This window comes from Arachis duranensis, chromosome 9 (genome assembly GCF_000817695.3).
Source record: "Arachis duranensis cultivar V14167 chromosome 9, aradu.V14167.gnm2.J7QH, whole genome shotgun sequence".
Classification (NCBI taxonomy): Eukaryota; Viridiplantae; Streptophyta; class Magnoliopsida; order Fabales; family Fabaceae; genus Arachis; species Arachis duranensis.
Genome location: NC_029780.3, coordinates 38,610,013 through 38,626,309, shown reverse-complemented (window position 1 = coordinate 38,626,309; position 16,297 = coordinate 38,610,013). Strand labels below are relative to the sequence as shown.

The window sequence follows — 16,297 nt, the reverse complement described above, 5'->3', positions numbered from 1 at the left end:
TACAATTGTATTATTTTCGGTTCATCATGAGTACTGTGTTCGGTTCATCATGAGTTCTGTGTTCGGTTCACCATAAGTACTGTTTTCGGTTCATTCTACACTATTCAAAACTCTTCTTCCTCACCTTCTACTGCTTCTTCACCAGATAGAGAAGGAGGAAAAGACAAAAAAAAAATACAGCAGCAACAATAACAAAAGAATGACGATAAGGAGAAAACATGTGAAGAAGAAGGAACGCGAAAAAGGAGGAGAAGGAGGAACGCGAAGAAAAAGAAGATGCTCCGTGCGTAAACGAGCGTAAGAAGAAGAAGAAGAAGAAGAAGAAGAAGAAGAAGAAGCATGTGAGAAGAAGAAGAAGAAGCGTAGGGGAGAAGAAGCGTTGGGTGATGGATTAGGGCAGACCCTTAAATGGAGCTCAGATCCGCGACGGATTAGTCCTTAACCTGTCGGGTTAGGGGATACCGTTTGGGTAAACCAAAAAAAAAAAATACATATTTTATCATTAAAGTATCCTATGTACTATGGGCTACTAACATGTAGCTACTAATTTGATATCCAAAACATTAGCGCGTAGACAAAATAATCTCGACATAATTTAAAAACACCTTTCGTATTTGACATAATTTATTGTTAGCACATTTTAGAATTATATTCTGTTAGCAATGTAAATTTTCGATATTATTTTCGTTGTTTGTTCGTTTGAAATAATATGTTGCAAAACAACATTCTCTCTTCTATTACTTACCATTAGGTTAGCAACTTTATTTTAAAATAATAAAATTATTTGGTTCTCAACAGAATTTAGCCCAATATTTTATTATATTTGATTACAAGTATATGAAATTATTCCGCTACATTAATTTCAAATTAATTCCGTTAAATTAATTTCAAATAATATATCTTTAAATTAATGTTATAAATTAAATATCATTATAAAATTGATACTAAATTATATTTGGCTTTTAATATATTTTCGTGCATTATTTTATTTTTAGAACAATAAAAATTATAATATAACTAGTAGTAATACCAGTTATTAATAAAAAATTATTATTTTAAATTTAAATTAACTTTATAAATTTAATACCATTATAGTATAATACTGTTTACATTAATAAATTTTGATATTTTTATTTTATTAGAAATTAAAGACTTTGTTTTGTTGTATTATATTATTTGATTTGTAATAAAAATATTGTTAATAGCTATGGTTGGTACTTTAGTGTTTGATGTTTTGCAAGTTGCAACATCTTCAGAATTTAGTGTTTGGTGTTTTGTAAGTTACAACATTTTCAGAGTTTGGAATTCTCTCTATAACTCTATTTTTTTTATTTTTTAATATAATTAAAGGTTGATTTATATTTTGTTATACCTTTTTAATTTATTCAATTATTCTACATTTATTTTGTAATTATATTATTGTGTATTTTTTTATCTATTATTATTTAAATATTATTTTAATATTTTAATTTATTAATTAGTTAATTTAAAAATTAATTATATTTTATAATAACAAAATATAATTATAAAAATAATTATTATATTATGTATATTTTGTCTTATTCAGAATAATCTCTTTGGATCCATCACTAGATATAATATAAAAGAGTAGTTTTGTTATATAAATGTGAGTAAACTGTCATTTTTGTTTTCAACGTTTGGGTAAATTCTATTTGTGTCTCTAACGTTTAAATTGTCTTATTTGTATCTCTAACATTTATAAAAGTGATTCAATGTTATCCTACTATTAATTATACTAGCAAATCAGATTATATTTTTCAATTATTCTTATTTGAATGTATTCATTTTCAATTAGGTCTCATTTGGATGTGTTCGATTTTAATATTATACCCACTATTTGTGTTTAGATTCAATTATATCCCTAGAAAAGTGAATTATGTAAATGTTGTAGGAATTAGTTTCAACTTTTGATGAGCTATTTTTCGGAGTGAATCATCGATTCTATCACAGACATTTGTATTCTAACTCCAAAAAAATTTTTTCAAAATTAAAACTAAACTGCTCATGATGTGTAATTGACTGCAGGATAACATTATATCACTTTTACAAATATTAGAGATACAAATAAAATAATTTAAACGTTAGGAATGCAAATAAAATTTACCCCAAACGTTGAGACAAACACAATACTTTATTTTATAAATGTTGATCATATATGTATATATATGTGAGTAAAAAACATGACAAACTTATCGTTAAAATCGTTCACTATAAGGTTTTTTTTTTTTTAAAAAGTTGTGTACCCCAGTTATGTAGTTAATTAGGTCCCACAGGTTTGTAACACTAGTTACGTTGATTAAAATTGAAATAAAATACCTAAATAAATAACGCAGGCGGTTTGATTAATGTGAGGGGCAGGGTGGGACGAAGACCCAATTTCACAGCCTCTACTCCAATTTTTTTTTTTCCCGCGCCAGCAAGGCCTAATTCAACAAGCTTCCACCAACGGTATTCCAGCACACTCAAATCCTGTTGAATTTCACGCCACCAGCTCGGCTAGATCGACCCGTCCATCAGCGCCATCAATCTCATAACAACCTGCACTGGAGACAACACGTGTCTGCATCCTATATAAAAAAAGATAAATTTATATATCTGTATAAAGTTATATCTGTATACTAGAGCAATTCTCTGTCTAATTATTCTTGAAATGTGATACTGATATGTAATGTTTCAACCAATAAATATATTTATCTCATTTTAATATAACAGGTAACTCAATTCTCATAGGTATTTGATATTCATCTATAAATTAAAATATATATAGATTTAAGAATATGGTAGTTAAAAAATATCTCAATTGATTTAAAATTTGATTAAAATATTTTTATTATGATTGGTCGATAGGTGAAACACTAAAAAATAAAAATCATAAGTGATTTATGAGAATATGAAGGAAAAAAGAAATCTTCATGAACGTTTTCTAAATTAAAAATTTGAGGAACGCGAATTGTAATTTTTTAGTTTAAAAAAACAAATTCGGTGGACTAAATGTTTTTTTTTTCATTTTTTTAAAATGCAACAGGGGCAAATTGGTTTTTCGAAGACAATTCGCCGGAGGTATAACGTTTCTAAGTTTCAGTTTTTTCAAAATACTACTCACTGAGTGCAAATTGGCAGGATGGAATTTGCCTTCTCAAATCAATCATATCCATGTAAATAATGAAAGGGGATGAAATTACACCATTCTTGTATAATTTACCTCACATATGATTATATTTAAATTAAAAGTGTGAAAAATAGAAAAAGCAAGCCGGTATAATAAGGCTTAGTGCATGTTTGGACGCCATTATTTTGTTAAAAAAAGATTTTTTTTAATGAAAAAAGATTTTTTTTATTTTTTAACGTATTTGGCAAATTTCTAGTAGTAAAAGTAAAAGCACTAGTAAAATCAAAAAAAGATCTTTTTTGAGAAGCTGTAATTTACATCTTTTTCTTAAAAAATATTTTTCCTTAAAAAAAAGATGTTTTTCATGTAATAAATAAACAAAAAAAATACTTTTATATTGTTATACCCAAACATAATTGATAGATAAAAAGACCTTTTTACATGAGATATCCAAACATAACATTATTTTTACTTCTCTATAAGATCTTTTAAAAAAGATAACTAAAAAAAAGATATTTTCTTAGAAGCTCACCCAAACAAGCCCTTGGTTTGGTAAAGCTTTTACTTTTTTAAAATAGCTTATGAAAGCTATCTTTTAAAAGACGGCTTTTTAAAAGCTACAACACTTGCGTTTGGTAAAATCACGTTAAAAATAGCTTTTAATAAGCACAAGTATTATAATTGTATTTGGTAAAACAGCTTTTAAAAACTAAAAATATTATAATAAACATATTTTTAACAAAGAATAATATTTTTTTTTCAAATTTTAGTGACCAATAATTTAAATATTTATTTGATTTACTCTCTATACTAATATAAATAGAGTTATCATTAGTCAATAATAAAACTTGTATGTAATCCAATGTTAGTACTGGTATGTCTATTATTCATTTATATATATTGACTTACTTCTACAAATCACAAAAAATGAGACACATATCTCAAGTAAAATTATATGAAGATTGTGTTAGAATTTGTAAAGGTTAGGTTGAGAAATTAGAAATATATGACGATTCCAATGGCAATATAATGACAGAAAATATGCGTGGAAAAATAAATAAATCTAGTGTTAATAATTAACAATGGTAATTTTGAATATTTATTATATTAGATTTTTTTTTAATTTTGATAAGCACAAGCCAACTTTGAAAAGCTCCCTCTTAGGTGCTTTCAAAAGTACCCCTAACTTTTAAAAACAGCAGTACAAACACTTGGATTTTTTAATTTATCAAACGCAAAATAAGGTGCTTATACTTTTAAAAAACACAAACACTTCTTCAAAAAATTTTATCAAACCCAGCCTAAATCTTACAATACCATTTACATATTAAAAGCACAAACAAGTACAACCTCATCTCCTATATACGAAATGTTTGGGAAATTAGAAAAAGAAAAGTAGGGTATCATTTATGACGAAGAGTTCAAAAGAAAAACTATTAAAAAGCTAAATATCTAATAGTAGTATAACGCCACAACATATTGTTTTTCGCTTATTATTTTTTCTATGCTGCATGATTAGTGTGTAACTTACTAATATAAAAGAATGAGTCAGAAAATGAATTTTTTAATAATTTGTTTTTTAATAATATGGGATAAAATAAATCTGTGCCTCCAGATTTTTTATTTAGTTGCACAATAATCTTCAAAAACTAGGCTTACTCATTTATCTTTAACTTTTTTAAAAAAAATCTCAAATCGGATAGTCCGATTTACATTTTTAAAAATTAAAAAAATTAACATTAAAATTAGACTATTCGATTTGATTAATCTGATGATTTAATTAATATTAATTTAAAAAAAAACTCTATATCAAACAAAATTATCCAAACTTCTAACAACGTAATCAATATAAAAAAATTGGCCTTTGATTTCTTGCAAATAGTTTTTGGGAACTATAATTAATTAAAAGTGAAATTATCAAACTAAGTAAATTTAAAAAAAAAAAAGTATCTGCAACCAATATCTTAAATTCTTAAAACGTAAGAGTATGACCAAAAGAAAATATAAATAATCTGGATACATAAACACGAGAGAACAAAGTAATAAGCTATTTCATTATCAGCGTTCTCTTCATTTTTTTTTTCCAATTCTATTTCGTTTCTCTTTTCCCTGTCCCTTAACCCACATGCTACGCGTTATGGAGAAAGAATATGATACAAACATACAAAGAACGAATCCAGCAAGTCCAGAACCCACAAACATAATTCGTAGGAATCAATTTCAATATACAATATTTACATAAAAATTAACAAGGTCAGAAGAATCATGGTCCTGGGAAGGAACATTGTTAGTGAATAACATTAAATTCCTTGAATCAACGGTCAGTAGCATTTAAGTTGCTGCAGGAAATCGCCTGCATTTGTCCATTAAATTCTTTTACACCACCAATTTACAAAGTGAAGGGAGGAAGGCACTTGCAAAGAAGCATTCATCAACCTGCAACGCACATATTTCATAGTTTTAAGGTAAACATGAATGAACAAGATAAGCAGTTGCAGCAGTTATAGCTAGGCCGAGTAATCTTAATGAAATCAAAAGATGAACTGTTTCAGATACATACCTTCCTCAGAGAAGTCAAATACATCACCAAGCATGTCATCATTATCACCATCATCATCACATTTCTCCCTGTCACAGGGACAGCTACAATCCACATCAGTAGCAACTTCCGCTGATTCTTTACAGTCAACTGATGCTTTACAATAGCCCTCATGAAAAAATTTCTCAAAGTCTAGGGAATGACATATTGGTTCCTCACGAATGACATTCCTATTCAAATCACAACCACTCGAATTGAAACTGCCAGTGGCTTTTCCATGTTTTGATGATTCAAACGCTGTAGTTGTATTATCAGCAAAATGTGTGGTGGCTGCTGAATCACTATGATTCTTAAAAGTTTCCATGCTTTGAAGTTGTGATGATGCCAATGCAAGTCTCTCTCTGTTCTTGCAATGAATCTCATTACTGGACAAGTCAATCGATGAAGAAAAATATGCTGGAAAGCATGAGAATGGTCAATAAACAAGAATAACGAGTTACACGGGCCACTCAAGAATAATGAGTTAAACGTGATTGCTAATCTTACCATCATTTGCCTTTTCGGCTAAGCCAGATACTGCAGACTTTGAATGAGAACCTGCAGTATCTTCGGACAAATTCTCTTCAGCTACATGCAAATCAGATGAAGAGCTAGAGCAGTTACCCATAATCCCTCTGCCAAAAGTTTCATATATTGATAGAATGAGAATGGAAAATTATGTGTTTTTATCAAAAGAAAAAGACTTATATAACCAGTTAAAGGAAAGGAAGATAAATGATTATTACCTGTCAACCCAAGTATACTGAATTCTATCGAAATAGTTGAATACAGGCAATAAATCCTTCTGTCTTATTTCAAGCTCATTAACAAAAATATTCTCTATTTGAATCTCTCCGTTGGTAGTTAGTTCAGCTAACTTTGGCTCTCCAGCATCCAAAGGACTTATGACAAAGAATGACACCTGAAAATTGTGGGGAAAAAATTTATTCCAGTGAGTGAACTAATTGAGAAAGCTGACGAGCAGTAGTCAGAAAAAACCATAATGAATACCTCAGATTTCTGCCAAACTGGTATCCTCCCCGAGCTTAACTGTACCTCTGCATTTGAGAAGTGACATTGCTCAGCTAGTTTTATCGAACTATTGTTCCTGACACCGTTATCCTCATAATCTGAACTCTCCAAGATTAATCCTTCAGCTTCCAGTCCACCAAGTGTATTCCCCAGTACAGAAACCTCTTTTTCAGGCCAATCATATCTCCTGCAAACATCCCACCATTGAATAGGTTCAACGTTTACTCGCAAATCCTCTTCTTGTATTTGCACTGAAGGAACTGTAGCTGTTCTTGCAGCAGTTTCACCTGGCTCAGCCACGGAGGATGGTAGTAGTTTATATTGAATTAAGTGACCAGACTGGGTATAAACCAATAAGTGCTCCAGAGAATGAATTTTTGGGTATGAATCACTTGAAGCAAAAGGTATAGAATTATGAAAGATAGCAGAAACAGCACCAGATGGAACCAATACTTTCCCTGCAGCAGATGATGCAGCATTACTAACTGTATTGAGCCATCCAGCATGATTATTTTTTATTCTGCTAACTATAGAGAGAACAACAGAAGTTGGGGGTGCCAGGCAACGCTGTTGCTGGTTTACTGTGAAATGCGGAGTGAACCACCATGGAAGAGATAAAACTGGCAAAATAACAGGTCCTTCTGGTTCCTGATTATGTATCTTCAGAACTGTCTCACCACCAAATGGGGCAAGAACAAAAATATGACAGGTTCCCTTGGAGGAAATAATGGCAACCCACTGGCTGTAATGGCTAAAACAAATATCTTGTATAACCTGTATAATATTCTCAAAGAGTAAAAACCAATTATATATTGCTAAATAAAAAAAGAATTTTGAATATCAAGAAACTATCTAGGAAGTCCAACTCATTAATGATATGTCAACACATGCTCAAATGTAGCATAAGATTTTCGAATAACTATGGGTCATAGTCAATTTCTAGACGCAAAAGGCCTTAAAAGAAACACTGAGGATAGAAGCATACAGCTGATGTCATGCCTCGGTGTAGCTTGTATAAGTGCACATGTGAACACCTCCAGTCACTGCTTTGAGATCCTGATCCATTCCTTGGGTAGGATGGCATAATCCTAAACACATTAATGTTGTTGCCATGAATCGAGGCAGTAACTAGAAGTGTCCCACTTGGGTCAAAACATAAGGCAGATATTGGACTAGTATGAGCCCTAAATTGTGCCACAACATCTGCAGAAACAAAGTCTTTGACAACAACCTGCAATAGATGAGTAATACAAATCAAGAAGCATATAGAATGAATGCTTTCTGGTTTCCACTGACATAAGCTAACCACTTAAAGAAGGGGCAGTAAAGATAAGAGACTTCTGTAAAATACTCAGTACTATTATTAACTACCTTAGAAACTCTTTCCTCTATGGCTAAGCTGTGAACCAATAGATGATCTCATGATAATCGTATTACAGATGCCAATATTACTTTGAAGAAGAAAACATCTAGTCAGCAGTCCACCACATTGCAAAAGAAAATTAGATTATAACTTGCTAAGTTGTCACCAAAAAAAGAATACTCACCAACCCTGCAATATCTGTTTCTGTAGAATTTGATGTAAACCGACTACTTTTCCAGCTTGAATTTGGTGAAACAGGAGAATTTGATCCATCAGGTATAAGATCTTCATAGTATTTGGATAATGTTTTATACCCTCTATCACTAAGATTGATGAGCCCAGCAGCTAAGTGCTTGCTAGCTTCCATGGCATATTGGGCAACTAGGTTTCCACTAATGGGTGATGTTGATGGGCTGACAGATGGTGGAGTAAGACTCTGAGGGCTTAGGCGACCTGCATTTGGTACCAATGGGTGGTTGGTAGCATAAGCTAACCAGCGGGGTCCTACAGCCATTGGACCATAGCCAATATTAACCCCAACCATTCCTTGGCCTCCTAACTGGGGTACTGGGTAGGTGAGGACACTGAATTTATTCTCAAGAGTTAGAGCATCTAAACAGTATATCTGCCGGCAAAATAGAAAAATAGAAATCAAATTAGACAGGCTTTTGATATGGCAATATAAGATTAAGTTACTATATATTACATTAAATTCACATCTACAGAACAAGTAAATGATCCACTAGGTGATAAGAAATCTCTGTATTTTGCAACCTAGTAATTTTCAAATATAGCCAAAGGAAATAGGTAAAATCTCCAAAATCTACCAAGAACTATAATAAAGTCAATTTTTTCAATTAGCTAAAATGAATAATTCCAAACTTATGTGCTGAATTCCTCGAGTCAAAAACTTACTTGAGTAGCAAGACCCACAGCCACTATTTTAGGGCTGCACCTAACCATGCAGATAGTCGAACGAAATCTAAGAACATGAACATAGGTGTGGGACCTTAATGAGTAAAATTGAAGAGTTCTAGCTGAGCTTGCTATATTTTCAGCTTGAGCTTCAGTGTGGCCATCTCTGACATTTTGCACTGTACCAGGGGTCTTTAACTTATCACATGTAACGACCAACAGCAGAGGGTGTGCTGCTCCAAGTCCTTCAGAACCCTCCAATTTTGCAGGGACAGGCTGCATCTGTAAGAATGATACTGGATAATCACGCTTTGAGACAAGTTCCCTGATGTCAGAGGCATCTTCCACGTCAAGAACTTGGAAGCCATTTGTATATCCGACTAAGAGAACATGTCTGAAAGATGATGGACATGGTTCCAGCTTGTCAAAGCATGCCCAAAGGATCTGCATGACAAACATAGCAGTAAAACCTCTGTCCCCATGGTTCATACATGAAAATGTGCAATTATGAAGCTTGGCATAGCGTAGCATGGAGCCATGGATCAAAGTATAATTCAATTCCATTCCCATAAATTGGGGTCAGTAAGTAGACCCTTTGGTAGCACTTCTCATGGTTGTTCTTAATTCAGACAGGTATTAAATACTCTATTCTTCCCTGTAAGGCTTAGCAGCATTAGTATTTAGTTCAGCTACTTACAATATCAAACAACTTCAGCATCACACAAATATCTCTTTCGTTAAACTTTTTTTGGTTTAATAATCCAATATTCCAAACCAGAGTACCCCACCCATCTTTACTTCACCCCTACGAAACAAAACCATGAAAATAAGAAATGTAAAGATTGAAATTAGCTGAAAAAATTGAGTCATGGACATGAAAACAAGAAATGTAAAGATTTTTGAAGTCTAAATATAAATTTCAAACGTAGCGTAGCACAATGCACACTATCTCATTGATTATCATAGAAAAGAACTGCATTTCCATTAAAACAAGGCCGTTCACCACTTTCCACTAAGATTCTTAACGAAGAACGATCAAAATCTAACATTCATAATTCTCACTACTCATTCAAAAAACAGCATTTCACAATTTCAAAAACACAAAACAACAACAACAACAACAAACAAAACGGACTTAAGAAGAGTACCATCCACGCAAGCATATATATATATATATAAAAGTAAATAATAAATGAACAAATAGAAAATTGTTTGCTACCTGGTCCTTGAGGTTGTCCTCGTCGCCGGAGATTGAGGCGGCGACAGAGGCGCCGGCGGAGCGGACGCCGGAGGAAGCGGTCTTAATGCAAGAGGATATGAACTTGAAGGAAGAAGCAACGCTTTTGCTGTTCTTGTCCTTTCCATGGCTCTTCTTCATAATAACGAAGGAGGTGATTTTCCACCGGCCACCGGAGAGTCACCGGGAATTTCGTCCCCGCCGACGAGCGTCGCGGAACGTCAGCGATCGGATATAGCATAAGAATTAGTGTTTTAGGTGGGCGAAGACTGGACGTTTGGCGTGGCGGAAGAGAGCTCCGGCGATGGGTTTGAGGGAGTTTTGACCTGTTAAGGGAGTAGACGGTTCCGTTGTGAAGTGAGTTTGTGTTTTGTTGGGTTTGCTTTTGTGTGCTGTGTTCCGTTTAAGTCACACACAGTTGAGCTTGCTTGTTGCTAATTGCAAAAGCTGTTATTTTCTTCTAATGACACTCAAGCCCCACCACTTTCACTCAAATGTCTTACATGTTCCCATGAAAAACAAATTTCGTAAAAGATAGTATTGTGTTCAACAACCCTCCAAAAGCTTCTTATTTAACAGAAAATCATTTATCATTTGTAAATATCAACGAAACACTAATTAAAGTTCTCAGTTTTATCTTATGAGTTATGAGAGATTTTGTATCTTTATCAATGTAAAAATATTTTACAAAGGCATAATTATAGTGTATATCAGTAATTAAAATAATTATTTTTGACATATAGACATATAGTTCATGAATAGCCATTTTAATAAATTAATTTAATTTCACTTATATTGTAATTGTTTTGTTGACCATTCAAATAATGATGAAAAAATACCATTACTTTTTCCGTTGCATTAGTACAAAAATTAAATATTTATTTAAAAAAGAAATAGTAAAATAGTTATAATAATATATTAAGAATACATAAAGACTCCAAAAATTTTACTTATTATTCCGTTGTATTTATGGTCGAATTTTAATTTATATATAAATTTAAAGACAAATAATTTTATCATCAAATTTAATTTTGATGAAAATATGTTACCATCGAATTTTTTTATTCTGACATTAATTGTATAACTATTATCATTAGATTAATTTATCTCTAAAGAGCTCTAGATTAACGAACTAGATTGATATTATCTCGAATTTTCTTTTATTATAAATTTGACAGTAACCCGTAGCTTATTTAAAAAAAATTTATTAATTATCATTGAATTGATCCCTAAAAGTATCAGGCTTAGAGGGAAGAAGATGAATGAGGAAAGAAAGAGAGAGCAGAGAGAAAACAGAGAAGATGAATTTTCAATTGTGTTTACTTGAATGGAATGAATGGTTAGTTACAATGAATGAATATTTGCAATATGTAACTGCAACAATAGCAGAATTTCCTGCCAGGTGGCACACCAAGAACCACACACCTGCTAACTAACTAATGCACCATCATAGTAATATACTTATCACGCCTAATACACTACCACAACTGATACACACACTATCATGAACTCTACCTTAAAAACTTCTTAGGTGCTTCAGACTTTGTACAAGGTAAATTGCAACTCTTGTCATGGTCCCTGCTTGACACTCTCTTTATTAAATTCTCTGCTACGCTCCCCTTTGACATCCTTATCCGATCCCTGTCCTCTAAGCCCGGTATAACGTCGGAGATCAGCAACCATTAACTTATCTCTAAAGTGCAGAAAGGCAGTACTAGGCAGAGCCTTAGTGAAAATGTCCGCAACTTGAACCGTTTCGGGGATATGACTTACACTAATGAGTCGTTTCGTCACAAAGTCACGCACGAAGTGAAGATCAGTCTCAAAGTGCTTGGATTTTGAGTGCAGAATGGGATTGGCTGCAAGGAGTACTACACTAAGATTATCACAATATATATAGGGAGGAGCTGGGAGTTTTGCGTGCAGCTCAACCATCAGATTCTTAATCTAAAGCAACTCAGCTACCAGATCCGCCATAGCCCGATACTCAGCCTCGGTGCTTGACCGAGCCACAACCCCTTGCTTCTTGGAGCACCATAACACCCGATTCTTCCCAAGTAGCACACAAAAACCCCAGTAGATTTTCGATCATCTGGATTGCCTCCCCAGTCAGAATCACTATATGCTACCACAGTGGTGATATCTGTTGGTTGTAGTAGCAAACTAAAGGTGGAGGTACCACGAATGTAACGCAGAATATGTTTCACAAGTCTCCAGTGTTCATCAAGTGGATGTTGCACAAATTGTGAGATTTTACTCACACAATAAGCCAACTCAGACCTGATCACGGTAAGGTATTGCAAACTACCCACAACAGACCGATAGAGCTTCGGGTTATTGAAGGCAGATCCCCCAAAGGTAGAGAACTTAACCGATGACGGCAGGGGAGTGACGCACGGCCTGCAGTCTTGCATCTCAGCCTTCTTTAACAAGTCATTAACATATCTCTCTTAAGACAAGAGAAGACCAGTACTGTCTGTTCTGGTCACTTGAATACCAAGAAAGTAGTTTAGGCTACCCATGTCCTTTAATGCAAACCTAGTGTTGAGTTGTTGAATGACATCATCAATGACCTTATCCAAGCTACCTGTGACGATTATGTCATCGACATACACAAGAACCATAATGCCTGAGTCATGTCTGAACTGGGTGAAGACAGACACATCAGACTTAGTGGCAAGGAAGCCAAGATGTTGGAGCGCTGTAGATAGCTTGTAGTACCAAGCCCGTGGTGCTTGTTTGAGGCCATACAGGGCCTTAGTAAGCTTGCATACTAAACTGCCATCGCCAATCTCATAATTCCGAGGCTGCTTCATGTACACATCCTCAGCCAACTCACCATGAAGGAAGGCATTGTCAACATCAAGTTGTTTGATGGTCCATGACTTTGACAATGCAAGAGTGAGTACAATTCTGATTGAAGTAGACTTACAATAATGCTGTAGGTCTCAGTAAAATCAAACCATGGTCGCTGTGAAAAGCCCTGAGCTACTAACCGCGCCTTATACTTTTGGAGGGTGCCATCAGAATTGTATTTAACTCGAAAAATCCACTTGTTACCAACAGCCTCTCGACTTTGAGGCAGAGGAACCAATTTTCAAGTCTGATTCCGCATAAGAGCATGGGATTCTACATCCATAACCAATTTTCAATCTGGATTTTGTAGTACATCTCTGACTGATCTCGGCTCAATCGCTGTCAAAAAGGCTCGGGGTCGTACAATGCTAGCTTTGCTTTGGGTAACCATCGGATGGGTGTTTAGAGTAGGTGGCTGAGTAGGGGAAAATCAGTTAAAACAATTTCTAAATCAGAGATTGGAATAGGAATAGGTGTGTTGGAGGGTGCAGAAGGAGAAAAAGATGTTGTGGGTTGTGAGGAGGATGGCTGCTGTTGTGAGAAAGAAAAAGAAGGAGAGGGGGACAAGAAAGAAACAGAAGGGAAAACCTAGGAGTGCAACGGTTGAGGCAAAGGTGAGAAAGCTGGCTGTGAAGACAACACAATGGTGGGGAGAGGAGATCTTCAGAGAGTAGGGATAGCTAGAACACTGGCTGGAAGTGGTGGTGGCAGAGCAGATTGGCCGCCAAGGGAGGCAGCAAAGTTGTTGTCTTTAAACGAAAAGTGGTGCTCATTAAACACAACATTGCGGGAGATTATTTGCTTTCCTTGCTTGGTAAGGCACTTATAACCTTTATGGGAGCCGCTGTACCCCAAAAACACACAAGGGGAAGATCGGAACTCCAGCTTATGCTTGTTGTAGGACTGCAAGTGTGGGAAGCATAAAGAGCCAAAAGCCTGAAGACTGGAGTAATAAGCCTTTTTGCCAAACAATTTCTCATACGGTGACTGATTAGCAAGCACAGGCGTAGGTAACAAGTTGATCAGATGCACTGCAGTGCTGAAAGCTGCACCCCAATACTTGATTGGCATACCAGCTCCTGCTAACATGGTCAGCCCCTTTTCAACAACATGCCGATGCTTCCGCTCAGCAGCACCATTTTGCTGGTGTTCATGAGGACATGAAAAGTGATAAAGAATTCCCTGCATCTATAAATCTTTGGACAAACTCACATATTCAGCAGTATTATCAGATTGCACCATTTTTATTTTAACATTTAATTGCAGCTCAATCATTTGTTGAAAGCATTTAAATACTGATTTGAGTTGGGAGCGTGATCTAACGAAGTAAATCCAGGTAAACTTGCTAAAAGAATCAATAAAATTTATGAAGGAAAATTTTCAAAGGAATCAGCTATTGGGGCAGGTCCCCATATGTCTGTGTAAACTAAAGCTAGGGGTGTAATGTAAACTGTATTTGAGACTGGAAAAGGTAATTGGTGAGACTTTCCTATACAGCAGGCTGGACAGACAGATTTATTGGGATCAACTACAATATCACAGGATGTTAGAACACTAGATGCTACATTATAAGAAGGATGACCTAGCCTATTATGCCACAAAAGAAAACTATCAACAGCAGACATAGAGGAGACGTAGGCAGCTGCATTATTTGAGGGCTTGAAATTGACAAATTTGTACATTCCCTGCTCAACTTCTCCATTGATCACAACTTCTTTAGTGCCCTAATTTTTCACAAAGCAACAATCAGAATGAAACTCAAAAAATACTTTATTAACACAGCAGAATTTGTAGACACTAAGCAAATTTTTTGTTATGTCAGGGACATGAAGCAATTTTTGAAGCAAGAACTCTGTGGTACTCAAATCAGTTTTAAAATAAGACTTCCCAACAAGATTGATATGCAAACCTGAACCATCTCCCACAATGACTTGGTCAGTTCCTGTATAAGGCTCCTTTTCCATTAGATTTTGCCGATCAGCTGTCATGTGATGTGTTGCACCTGAGTTGGGGTACCAAGTCTGATCTTGAACCGTTGCTGGACTAGCCAGAACATGACTTAGATGAGCTTGCGAGCCTTGTACACCCTATGAGTTGGAATAGTCATGTTGAGAAGGGGAGCCCGAGCTGTCTCCTCTATCATACCTGTACCAGCATGTCTTGGCAGTATGCCCAACTTTGTCACAAACTTGACAAATTAGTCTTTCATTGTGAGATTGCCTCATACCATTGTTGCTGAATGGTCTTGAACCAGATGCACCATTATACCCTTGCTGCCTCTCATTGTGCACAAACCTTGAATTATTGTTGGATCTAAAATCAAATTTGTTATCACCAAACCTGCTGTAACTATTTCCATTATTAAACCTGTTGTCACTATAGGAATTGTTTTCTGCTCTTCCTGACCGGCCGCCACCTCAAAAACTGGCTCTGTTGCCTCTTCTAAAACCACCTCTCATATTGTAACTTTGCGAATATTGAGCCATATTTTCCTGAACGAACGATTCTGGTTTTTGACATCTGTCTAGCATGCTTTCATGAGCCAACAAAAGTGCTTCTAATTCATCTACTGAGATACTAACAGGTCGTGCAACCACCGAGGTAAGTATTGGTGCATATTCTTTAGTTAAACCAATTAAAATCGCATTCACATGATCACTTTCATGCATCGGTTCTCCGACCAAAGCCAACACATCAATTGTTCCTTTCAACACTAACAGATAGTCATTTATAGAGGCTCCAATTTGAACACTACTTAATTTGTGCTTTAGCTGTATTATTTTTGCCCTAATTTAAGAGGAGAAATGATCATCTAATCTTTTTCATACCTTGAATGCATAAACGTAACCTACCATCCGAGTTGTGAAGGGCTTTGTCATTGAGGCAAGTAACCAAGACTTGAGGAGTGCATCTTGTTGCTTCCAAATCGCAAAATCGGGATTCAGTTCTCCTGTGGTTGTGACTCGTACTGGAATGTGTTCTCCGGTGATATGATGAATCAGGTCATGGCCTTCAATCGTGGACTCTGTCTGATCCTTCCATTACAAAAAATTATCGTCATCAAGCTTCATTGAGATGGGAGAAGAAGTAAAATTTGGAGTCATTGATGAATTGGAGGATGTCATTTGGTTAGGTTCTGCAGCCATGGAAGCAAACAATTTGTCGCAACTTAAAATGCCACCCAGG

The 16,297-nt window shown here is 34.9% G+C and overlaps 1 protein-coding gene across 1 annotated transcript; it reads right to left on the bottom strand.

Annotated features, from left to right (window-relative positions):
• Positions 1 to 5,094: 5,094 nt before the first annotated feature.
• On the bottom strand, positions 5,095 to 10,755 carry LOC107465473 (autophagy-related protein 18h). The gene is made up of 9 exons (XM_016084447.3): positions 10,238 to 10,755; positions 9,019 to 9,462; positions 8,288 to 8,728; positions 7,726 to 7,971; positions 6,720 to 7,514; positions 6,455 to 6,630; positions 6,216 to 6,343; positions 5,691 to 6,125; positions 5,095 to 5,566 (listed from the first exon to the last, which is right to left on the bottom strand). Exons 1-9 carry the CDS (start codon positions 10,394 to 10,396, stop codon positions 5,562 to 5,564), a joined length of 2,829 nt encoding a protein of 942 aa, XP_015939933.1. The 5' UTR covers positions 10,397 to 10,755; the 3' UTR covers positions 5,095 to 5,561.
• Between the last annotated feature and the right edge of the window lie 5,542 nt (positions 10,756 to 16,297).

Excerpts from the sequence above, each read along its gene's own strand:
- LOC107465473 (XM_016084447.3), bottom strand. The coding sequence starts at position 10,396 with ATGAAGAAGAGCCATGGAAAGGACAAGAACAGCAAAAGCGTTGCTTCT. Across the intron at positions 9,463-10,237 it reads AGGACAACCTCAAGGACCAG|ATCCTTTGGGCATGCTTTGA; the intron begins GTAGCAAACAAT and ends TTTGTCATGCAG. Across the intron at positions 7,972-8,287 it reads AAACAGATATTGCAGGGTTG|GTTGTTGTCAAAGACTTTGT; the intron begins GTGAGTATTCTT and ends CATCTATTGCAG.